At 40.6% G+C, this 12,141-nt stretch overlaps 1 protein-coding gene across 3 annotated transcripts in view; it reads right to left on the bottom strand.

Annotated features, from left to right (window-relative positions):
- SHC4 (SHC adaptor protein 4) overlaps positions 1–12,141 on the bottom strand; it is a 130,018-nt gene that overhangs the window by 34,589 nt on the left and 83,288 nt on the right. For 2 of the 3 annotated variants that reach the window (XM_036843630.1, XM_036843631.1), the window contains exons 6-7: positions 11,829–11,880; positions 1,301–1,424 (exon numbers count right to left, since the gene is read on the bottom strand). In XM_036843630.1, the coding sequence (XP_036699525.1) occupies positions 1,301–1,424; positions 11,829–11,880 (176 nt within the window). The remainder of the gene's footprint in view (positions 1–1,300; positions 1,425–11,828; positions 11,881–12,141) is intronic. The other variant, XM_036843632.1, reaches the window with a different exon arrangement.

The raw sequence follows: 12,141 nt of genomic DNA, 5'->3' as shown, positions 1-12,141 counted from the left end.
AACAAAAAGTGCCAAGGGTGACGCTTTTGTGTCTCCTCTCAGTGATAAAATATATACATACACATATATATATGAACTCCCTGAGTGTTAGTTGTTTCTGTCAATCGGATAAAAACACAAAGTTTTCCTGGATTTTTTCCAGCACTCTTGCATTGTACCATTTCGGAAATGTTTTGCTCAAAGGAAATTTAAATATTGGGCAGAGGGCCTGGCCCAGTTTACTAAACCAAGATGAAAAAGAGACAAGGCTATGGCCAGCTATCTTGTCTGCACAAATCTGGAGTATATGAGATTCATAAAGAAATATTAGAACCATATGTGGCAAGTGGGGAGATCTGTGTAAACATGCATTGTTTTTAAAATTGAAACAGGGCAAAAAAAAAAACAAACATATTTTTCTTCCAAATTGGAATTAGTAAAAGTTTCTTATGAGAAAGAATAAATCAAGTCCCTTTGAATTGAGCTGATTCCACTGACAACCCACACAGTTTTGTTGGGTTCATTACATGTCAACAAAACAACAGCACTAAGAGGTAAGTGCTACCCTAGGAAAAATTCAACAACAAGGCCTGCTGGTAGCCCCTCTCCTTTGCTACCCTAGACCACCTCATAGAGGGAGATCTCCAAACCCGGTGTCTGTTGATACACAAAATGACAAATTAGGGGGGTTCCAGAAATGCATCTAAAAGTGTCCAAATATTTTATTTCTTGGGCGTGAATTCTGCAAGTCAGGGGCCTCACTGCATTCCACACATGGTGGATTCTGACAGGCCTGAAAGGGTTCAGCTTTCATTGGGGACTAGAAAGAACAACCAGATCCCTGGGTCACGTCATGTTCTACCCCTGACACAGCCTGGCTGGAGCTGATCTATTTGCACTGCAAATGAACAAACTAATGGGAATTCCTGCCACAGACATTTGATTCTTATTATTTTGCTCTTCTTTCTTAATTTTTTTAACTGATCTGCAAGGGATCTGGGGTTGAAACAAACCTAAGAAATTTGCTCAGGCTCATTTTATGACATTAGCTAATTAATTCATAGCTCTGTATACCATCAGAGAAACAGGGTCGACCCCTTCTCACTTTTAGTGTTTCCTCTAATTCTATTACAAAGCAAGAGGAAATATCTGAACAAATATGAATGGAAGAAAAATAGAAATGTCACTATTAGTTTGTACTGAAACTGTACCTATTTGTAAAAAAAAATTACTGAGTTCATTACTCAATCTAAAATGCCATATTAATTTAAAAACGAAACAAAATATGGTAAGTCAAATAATTATAGAACTCCTGGCTGACCTTTCAGAAGAAGTATTCAAAGAAGGATTTTTCAAATACTGTTTAAACCGGAGTTCAAAAGCCTGCCCTATGGTACTTATGACGTCTTGGGCCATTCCATTGCTGCATTCCAATATGTGGCAGGCTGCAAGAGGACATACAAAAAAATTACAATAAATTTTCAGTAAGAGAAGATTAGATAAATTCAAAATACTTCCAGAACATGAACTGGTAATTGAGTAAAAGTAGGTTTACAAGCTCTCTTCAGCTCTGAAATGGCATACTTCACATTTCATATGCATCAAAGAGAAGAAACATTCATATTTGACAACTAAGTATCTCAAAACACTTATAAATTTTGGCCTGGAGGCAGGTCTTTGGGGCCCACATTTTAATAAAGGCAGACTGATCCTGACTAATAATGTGACCCATGTTCAGTGTTAGCGCTAGAATGCAATACAGAAGATGCTTAGGGCAGCATACACTACAGATGACTGAGAAAGGGTAACTTTCTAAACCTCCCCCCACAAAATGGGGGATGAGCTACTGGTGAAGAGAGGGGCTTTAGAATACCCCCTCCTCTAGCCATCCCTTTTCCCTGTCATTGCTACTAGAAAGCGGTGATGGTATGGTAATCCCTGTCTTTGAAATCCTATTAAAGAACTATCTCCAATAAGCATCCAAACCAAGACTTCATGAAGCTGACATTACTAGAAGATATTAAAAATTTTATTAGACACTTTCTTTGAAAAAGAGTTACTGGAAAGGGCTAGTTATCACTAGCAAATTAAAGAAATAAATTGTGGAGGGGGCAGCTGACGGAACATCACAAACGAACTGGCAAATCTGCTGCTGCTGCTTCTATGTAAAAACCAGAGCTTGTGTTTAGGGACTATAAATTAATCTCCCCATCATATTGTAAGGGCCTTACAATATAAAAACTGAATTGAATTTGAAGTTTCCTCAGGATGGCTTAGAAAGAGTCATAAGGCTGACTTAAAGATATAGGCAATAAAGTCTCATGAGAAATTTTTAAAACATATATTGGTTTATATAGCCTGAAGAATTGAGGGATGAGGAAAAGCTTGATAATGGTTCAATATATACAAGAATGTTGTAAAAACTGTCAGCTATTCTCTGAGAATAGGAAAGGCTTAAGTGAGTACATAGCAAAATAGCTTAGATACCAGGGAAGCTGTGAAACGGTGGAACTGTGGAACCAACCCTGGAACATTTTACTAAAAGGGATACCTGAGGAGAGGAGGACACCTATCGTGATGGAATGATTTAACTGTGTTGACTTGGAGGCGTGATTTTAGGCTTTGCATCGTCTTGAAAAGGATTTTGTATTTATTTAAAGTAAAAGAAAATTCATTCACATCTAACTGAATTTGCAGAGCCTATAACAGTAGGTTAAGGTAGAACTTACAATGGTGTTTCCTAGCTTTATGCTGATACTCATCTCAAGGGATCTCAGATAATTCTCATTTCAGAATTAGCTGAACATTTACTTAAAGAATTGATGTCTCTGAACTTTGGGAAGGGATGGATATGTGTGTGTGTGTGTGTGTGTGTGTGTGTGTGTGTGTGTGTGTGTGTGTGCAGGGGGTGGCATCAGTAAATCAAACCATGCTAAGGTGTCAAATCTCCATAAGGGTTAATTATCATTTCTTATAAGGCTGTCCCTTTAAAGAAGCAATTTGGATCTTGAAATAGACTTAGGAGCCAATTACAGTTTTGAAAACCCAATTAAGAATATCTATAAGTTAATATCCTTTTTACCAAAGGAAAATGTTTGGTCTGTCTTTAGACTGCCATTGTATATTGCCCCTTCTTTTTCTCTACACTAGCTTCACACAGTGACTAACACATAGAATGTGTTCTAAAAATATGTGATGAATGAATAAATTCTGATTTCTCTAATCACACCCATAATTCTACTGTGAGAAATTGTCTTCAATTTTACCATCGTGGGGCAGCATCTCACAACCACTGAGTGGTACAAATGATTGCTTGGGACATTAGTGAAAATGGTCTCCTCTTTCTTGGTCAGGCCTCATATCCTGAAACCTACAAAGCACCCTTGGAGATGTGTCCTCTGGTGCAGCCAAAAAAGTTGTGTTACGTTCTGAGAAGAAAAGGTAATTCACTTGAATTCTTTTCTTTTCATCTCATAAATTCCTGGCCCAATGAAAAATGAAGTCAAGACCAGGAATCATATCAAAATGGAAACAATTTTTGTAATTTTATTTTCTCTTGGGATCAAGGAGATGTCTTTTTTTTTTTTAACATCTTTATTGGAGTATAATTGCTTTACAATGGTGTGTTAGTTTCTGCTTTATAACAAAGTAAGTCAGTTATACATATACATATGTTCCCATATCTCTTCCCTCTTGCATCTCCCTCCCTCCCTCCCTCCCTATCCCACCCCTCTAGGTGGTCACAAAGCACCGAGCTGATCTCCCTGTGCTATGCGGCTGCTTCCCACTAGCTATCTATTTTACGTTTGGTAGCATATATATGTCCATGCCACTCTCTCACTTTGTCACAGCTTACATTTCCCCCTCCCCATATCCTTAAGTCCATTCTCTAGTAGGTCTGTGTCTTTATTCCCGTCTTGCCCCTAGGTTCTTCATGACCATTATTTTTAGATTCCATATATATGTGTTAGCATATGGTATTTGTTTTTCTCCACCTGACTTACTTCACTCTGTAGGACAGACTCTACGTCCATCCACCTCACTACAAATAACTCGATTTCATTTCTTTTTATGGTTGAGTAATATTCCATTGTATATATGTGCCACGTCTTCTTTATCCATTCATCTGTTCATGGACATTTAGGTTGCTTCCATGTCCTGGCTAGGGTGTGGAGAAAAGGGAACCCTCTTGCAAGGAGATGTCTTGAGATAAAGATGGAAAAGATAACGAGAGAGGCAGGAAAAGGAAAGAAGGGAGGGAGGGAGGGAGGGAGGAAGGGAGGAAGGGAGGGAGGGAGGAAGACCAAAGCGTACCTCCCACGAGAGGGATGTGAGAACAAAGATGGCTGAAAAAACTCTGCGAAAAGATTCAGATCCCAGTTCAAGTTCTAATTATGCCACAATCTGTGTGAATAAGGTACTCCATAGCAAGGTCCTCACCTGCCAAGACAGGGCCCTGCATGATCTCTGAATCCCTTCTTGCTTTATAGAAATCCTATCCTCCCTCAGTCGCAGTAGCTTAAACCTTCTGAGGAACAGGGCAAGGCACATGGGCACAGGAATGAATGAATCAACCAACCCACTAACTGTCCTCTACCACTTCTCACGTACTTCTAAAATGTTTTATTTCTCTCAACTTTTCTGATTCTGATACTTGAGGTTTTTGTCCTGTCCCTGGGCTGATGCTACCAACACACCTTCTGCTTTGCTCTGGATAACCTTATTACTGTCATATTACTTTTTTTGGATTAAACAGAAAGAAAAAGAAAACACAGTGGCGCCTACCTCCATGAAAGAAACAACTGGGCAGAAAGTCTGACCCTGTGCAGGGGTCCTGTGCAGCCTCACCAACTTCAGGGAACACACACATTTTGACGGCGCTCTCATTGCCACTCACATGCTGCTCTGGGAAAATGCTTTTTGTTCTTTTCTAGGTTGGTCATGAGCCAGAATAGGAACGGGTTTGAATCACATAAAAATATGCCCCTTTCCCATTGCTAGACCCATCTCCACAAATTCAGACAAGCACCGGCTTAGCCAGGAATTTCCCAATCTTTAGCTAATGGGAAGGAAGAAAGACAAGCATATGAAAAGCCCAAATTCCCCAAAAAAGGATTTGACTTTCCAGTGATGTGATAATTTTGCATGGAGGCCTGAGCCTTGATCTCCATGTCTGGAATCAGAAACACACCTGGGTTCTTTTCATCCCGCCTGGTAGCCAGATAGACCTACAATTCTATTCTTTTTTTTTTTTTTTTTTAATTTTATTTATTTATTTATTTATTTATTTATGGCTGTGTTGGGTCTTCGTTTCTGTGCGAGGGCTTTCTCTAGTTGTGGCAAGCGGGGGCCTCTCTTCATCGCGGTGTGCGGGCCTCTCACTATCACAGCCTGTCTTGTTGTGGGGCACAGGCGCAGGCTCAGTAATTGTGGCTCACGGGCCTAGCTGCTCCGCGGCATGTGGGATCTTCCCAGACCAGGGCTCGAACCCGTGTCTCCTGCATTAGCAGGCAGATTCTCAACCACTGCGCCACCAGGGAAGCCCATACAATTCTATTCTTGAGTATCAGGTACTGTACTATATTAAGTAAGGTTTAAAAGAGTCTTGGATTCTTACTCTTCTGTCGTTTTCATTTGGTTTCCTAATTGGATAGTCATGGACAAGAGGCTGAGAACCATTCTTCGAGAATAACAGGCCTTTCTTTATTGTTTTATATTTAAATGGACCAGTTTTATTGTTTTTGTTGCTCGTTTGCTTGTTTTTGCTTTTGGTTTTCATTGGAAAACTAGAAATTCAAGAGTGCAGCTTCTCAGATCAACCACCAGATGGTGCTGTGGGACTGAAGCACGGAGCCTACCACCTCTTAGGAAGAAACCGGCCTGAAGAAGCTAGCCTGCAGTCCAGTCCATAGTTTCAGAATGTCACCAGGACGGTAACGCATGTATTCTATAACCATAAACATACATAATTGGGTTAATTTAAATTGGTTTTACAGTGTTCTTTTGTTTTCTTTTGGTTTGGTTTTTTTTTTTTTTTTTCTTTCTTTTGGTTTTGGTTTTTTTTTTGCTTTCTTCAGAGACTCAGGACCACGGCCTTCCTATATCCAGGTAGTTCAGGTAAACTGGGACCTCTTCACAGACTAGATTCAGAGAAAATATTTAAGTCTTTCTGGACCGTACACATTTGGAGTAAGAAGTGAAGAGATTTCCTCATTTACAGCAATTACAGGGGCAGGCTGTATTAGTCACTAGGTAAACTCAAAACACTCTTACTGGAACTTACCTCTTCTACAGAAAAGGCCTTTGATAGAATAAGGAGTTCACTAAAGAGTCCTAGCCAAGATGGAACAAGTGGCAGCTTCCCTGACTTGAATGCACTAATGCTAAAAGTGAATCAAGCAGATGGGAGACAGTGGGAGCATTCAGGGTTATCAGCATGAAGTCTGGCTCCCCTGCCTGTCAGCCAGGCTCTCCTCATCCCTGAGGTCTGGCTCCTGCCGTGACCCATGCACTGACACTGTGCTTCCCATGGTGACCAGTGGCCTGTCAACTGCTGGACTGAAGGGCATTTTCTACCTCCATTGCCCTTAACTCTTCTTCAGTCTGAGACATTCCCAGGTTCTTCTCCCAGAGAAACTGCTCTTCTTCCATCTTAGCGGATACTCATCTCTTGGTCTCCGCCCACTCCCTGAGACCCCTCAGCCTTCTTCTTTCTGGGTTCTTACTTCAGTCATCTAGCTCACCCTTAGGGCTAAGAAGCTGCAGCTTTTCCAAACCTGCAACTGAAGGCCTGTCTCTCCTCAGGCCCCACAAACCTCTGGGCTTCTCCTTTCTACTGAACATTTTCCCCTGGATGAACCAAACTCACCAGGTAAGTTTATAACATTGTCTTTCTGATTTCACTGTTTTTTGTATTTATTCAAGGATTTAGAACATTCTTTTCTTTTTACAAATGTAATAAATATTCATTATAGGAGTTTTAGAAAATAGAAAGACTCTAAGAAATAAAAATTACATAAGTCTCACTATCCAGGAATAACTACATACTATTAACATTTTGGCATGTGTCTTTCCAATCTTTTTTTTTTTTTACATCTTTATTGGAGTATAATTGCTTTACAATGGTGTGTTAGTTTCTGCTGTATAATAAAGTGAATCAGCTATACGTATACATATATCCCCATATCTCCTCCCTCTTGCGTCTCCCTCCCACCCTCCCTATCCCACCCCTCTAGGTGGTCACAAAGCACCGAGCTGATCTCCCTGTGCTAAGCAGCTGCTTCCCACTAGCTATCTATTTTACATTTGGTAGTGTGTGTATGACCATGCCACCCTCTCACTTCATCCTAGCTTCCCCTTCCCCTTCCCCCACCTCTGTCCTCAAGTCCGTTTCTCTACGTCTGTGTCTTTATTCCTGTCTTGCCCCTAGGTTCATCAGAACCATTTTTTTTTTTAGATTCTATACATATGTATTAGCATATGGTATTTGTTTTTCTCTTTCTGACTTACTTCACTCTGTATGACAGACTCTAGGTCCACCCACCTCACTACAAATAACTCAATTTCGTTTCTTTTTATGGCTGAGTAATATTCCATTGTATATATGTGCCATATCTTGTCTTTTCTATCTTTTTTCCAAAAAATTACCTGGAATCATACCATACACATTGTTTCATAATCTGCTTTTTGTACTCAATAACATTAATTGCTGCATGGTAGTACAGTCTATGGATTCATTTAAATAATTTGCTATTTATGAATATTGAATTAATTTTCTTTTTCCTATTATATCAATAACATATGACAGTGATCTTTATTGCTTAATCTTTGTGTGTGGCTTATTTCCTTAGAAGTGAAGTTGCTGGTTCAAAAGTGTTTACACTTTTTAAAGTTTGATGCAAATTGTCAGTTTGCTCTCTGAAACATTTGGATCTGCAATGTTTACGAGTTACTACTACTCTAAATCACATTTTACCTTTTATCAAAGACAAAATATGATATCTAATTATAATTTGTGTTTCTTTGATTACTAGTAAGGTTAAAGTTTTTTTTTTTTTTAATGTTTCTTGGTGCCTTGTAATCTTCTTTTGTAAATGTGTGCTCCAGACCTGGAGTCGGTCCAGGTACTTACTGGCTGGGTGAGCTTAGTAAAACCATCTTTTCTCAATTCCAGAGTTTGCTTCTACAAAAAACGAGTAACATTAATACCTGCCTCATAGGATTGTTGTGAGGTTGAAATGAGACCATGCAGACTAAATACTCTTGATAATGCCTGGCATGTGGTGAGCACACAGTAAATAACTTTTTTGTCCTTATTTCTCTATTGGATTGCTTTTCCTATTTGTAAAAATCCCTGTTTCTTTAGTGCACACCACTTCAAATCGCTCAGGACAATAATAATAATGGCTATCATTTATTGCATACTTGTAATGAGCCAGGCATTGAGATATTTGCATTGCATACAACATCTCATTAAATCCTCAGGATCATCTGATTTCTATTTCTTTATCAATGCTCGTATCTAAATAGCTCCCAAGTACTATTAGTTCACAATTTTGTCCAGACCGTCCCTTCTTCCCCCAGTGCAGTTTAAAGCATCACCACCCCTGCCCAGGACCAATGAGATGTCCTCCAAATTGGACTCTACGATTCCAGACTGCTTTCCTGCCCTCCAATATCACCTTTACAGATACAAAGGCCAGAAAAATTATCATTTTATAATTTCAGTAGAATGGCAGAAGCCAGAATAATTTTTTATAAAGCTCAAAATCTTCAACAGCTCCCAGTGACCTCTTGGCTGGCATTCAAAGCCTCCACAATCTCCCTACCTTTTCAGCCATGGCTCCCCTATTTCTACTCTTTGCTTTCTCTGCAATCCCACCTTTACCCACCATCCAAACCCACAGCCCCAAGCTCTCACTGCACAGCTCTTCCACCTGCGCCTTTGCTCACTTATTGCACAAAGCCTACGTGGGCACCTGCCAGGCTCCAGGTACTATTCCCTATGCTCCCCTCCTTCTCCTGCACACCCTACAGGCTCTGTTTCTCTCCCCCGTGATGATGAGCCCATGGTGGCCAGGAATTATTTTTCTCCCACAACAATTACCTCAGCCCGTTGTATATTAGTATGTAATTGATAATTATTTGTGGACTCAAGAGCTGTGTTGGTACCTTTGTACAGAAGTTAAAGTCCAGAGGCCCAGGTGAGGGGAAAGGATTTAACACTAGAGGGATGTGCAAGCAGTGGGTATGTTGTGAACAGAGTGGCTTCTCGTAGAGGGCTTGCCAACCAAGATAAACAAGAGAAGGGGTGAGGGGACAGGAAAAGGAGCAGTAAGTGATGAGGAGATACTAACTTTTTTGCCCAAGAAAATCACCGTATATTTCTAAGTCATCTAGCTACTTAACAGACCTGTTTCCCTAAAGAAGAAAGATGAGAAGAGACTGTAAAGGAAATGATGCTTTCCCTGTATTACCTCAGTTACTCCTCCCAATAACACCAGGAAGTAGATGTTATTTCTCCCACTTAAAGAAACTGAGGTTCAGGATGTGAAACAGCTTGGCAGAGGCCTATGGTGAGATGGGGGGAGAATTATGATTCCCACCCAGACTGTCTGACTCCAGCACCTTTCTTACTTCCTATACACGGGGCTGGGGACTAAAGAAAGAAAACACTGAAACCTCTATTTGAACCATTTCTGAATCTATTCTCAACTCTCAAATCCCATCCATGAGCTCAGTCAAGAGTTCTCATAAATGCCTTTGCAGAATCCCCAGGCTGGGATCCCTGTGGAGCCCCTTCTAGCAACTCAGCTCTGATGAACTACCTGGACACCAGAACAGGAGATTTCAAAGTGAACGAGTGCATCGTATTTTCTCTGCCTCTCTTATTTCACTTAAGCAAGCAGGGAGATTTGCCAGCATGTGGATCCCGCTCGCCATTAGCCTCAGCAACGAGCATGATCTTTGAACGCCTCCTGCTGTTTACTGAAGGGCAATGACATGCCTGAGATATTCAGTGACTGATGGAAAAGTTACTGAACATCTGGATTTCCTGATCTATTTGTTCTTCCTTTCACCCTGCCCTTTTCAGGTTGAGAGAAAGGGCTTTGTTGTTCAGAGACCTTCCCAAAAATAGCGTACTTTTATTCTTTAGGGAAGCTCAGGCTTGATTAAAAGAGGTTGCTCTTCTGGTATCCTTTGTTGTGTTCTGTTCCCACTCCCCCGTTTCCCCTTCACTAGTTCTTGTCTCTCCTATCTACTCATTGAGCAATATCCATTCTTTATTATGTAGTTTAGAGTCTATTTTAATGGAGTATTGCACAGTATTTGTCACCTGCTCCTTCTTTCCATCTCATCGAGCCATGTTCTCTTGGCCTGCATTTACTGAGCATCTACTCTGTGCCAGGTCCTGTGCCAGCAGCTGGTCCTCATAATTTCATTTCTGACAATCACAATAGCTTCCAAATGGACCTCCCTCCCTCCCTGAATCCATCTACTGCATCCTGCTGCCAAATCAACCTTCCTAAATCTCTGTTTTATAAACAGCCTTCTCCACCCTTTTGCCCATAGGAATAAGTTCCTACTTATTAGCTCTCTCCTATCTGCCCTCTAGATGCCCTTTTGACTTTTTTCTCCTCCAAACACAATCTGCATTCTAGTGTTTCATTCATCTGTCCCCAGTCTGCCATGCGCATTTCTGCCTCTGTGTCTTTATAGCTCTTTGAATTTCCAAATTCCACTCCATGTGTACTTAATGAATGTTTGGGGGCAAACTCCACCCCTGGGGTGACAGGGGATGCTGCTCAATTCATAGGCTCTAATTAAGAAGGAGAAGCAACCTAACACTCGTCCCTAAGAGGAGTCTGAATGTCCCAGAGTTAGGAATGAGAAGCAACACTCAGCATGTCTGTCTATAGAGGCTCAATGGCCTAACTTCAGGCCCCTGATCCAAGGTGTGGCTGGAAGGTGAGTTTCTTAGGTAACCTTGCTAAATCCTGGGATAAGACAACTAATCGACTCACTCTTCCATTCACTCAGTCATTCAACAAAAATAGTTATGGAACATCACCTATGTGCAAGGCATTGTGATGAGTGCTTGGGAAACAACGGTGAATAAGATAAACAGGTTCCTGCCCTTCAGGAGCTTTCAGTAGAAAGGAAAGACACTAAACACATAAACAAGTGAGTAAATAAAATAACAAAAATGTGGGATAACTGTCAACAGAAGAGAAATAAAGTATTATGACACAGCAGGGTGGCATATACTACTGGAGATGGTAGTATATCAGTCAAAGAAGGTCTCTCTGAAGAAGAGACATTTAAACTGAGATCCAAAAGATGAGAAAAAGCCAGACAGAGTGACATGCCAGGCTCCTGAACAGCAAGTGCACAGGCTCAATGCATATAAACACACACACACACACACACACACACACACACACACACACACACACACACACTTGCCAAGGCCACTGCAGGCCAATGATGTCACTGGTTTCAGTCTTAAGGGTAACTCATTTGTCCACTGGGGATGTGGCAGCCAGCCCCGTCTACTATAACCAAAACAGCTTCTCTTTCGCTTATACAAATAGATGATAAGCCTTTTGGTTTATGGGATGTAAATGACTCAAATGACTGGTGGGATTTAAATCCCACCTATGTATTTTTTCTACTTTGCTCTGCTAGCAGGGCTGTTTATTTCACACTCAGAGTTACTTAATATTTCTAGACCCCAGTATAGCATTCTAGTGATTCTCATCCCTTTGCATATTGAAAATAATTGCTTGTTACTTTTTAAAGTTGGTATATACCAGCTCTTAAGAAAATCTAGAAGTTGCTTTCCATACCTCGTTGATTAACTGGATCTTTAGCTACGTAGGCAACATAGTCTGTAGTATCCTATAAAAAAGGGAAAATGATTGCATTTAAAATGAGTGGATTGTTACTGTTGAACGATAAGAGAACATTTAGGATATGATACTCAGGCAAGGACCGATACTAAGGTTTCTGTTTAAAGAGCAAAGGAAAGCCATCCTAGGAGGGAACATAAACAAATATACACTATATATTTAGCAAGTGTGGAGTCCACATTCTCTGCCCCTTGGGGAGAGAATTTGAAGATTAAAAATTTAGAGGCAGACCATGTCACTAAGAACAAAA

This window comes from Balaenoptera musculus, chromosome 2 (assembly GCF_009873245.2).
Source record: "Balaenoptera musculus isolate JJ_BM4_2016_0621 chromosome 2, mBalMus1.pri.v3, whole genome shotgun sequence".
Taxonomy (NCBI): domain Eukaryota; kingdom Metazoa; phylum Chordata; class Mammalia; order Artiodactyla; family Balaenopteridae; genus Balaenoptera; species Balaenoptera musculus.
The sequence above is the reverse complement of the archived record's forward strand: the minus strand, read 5'-3'. Positions and strand labels throughout refer to the sequence as shown.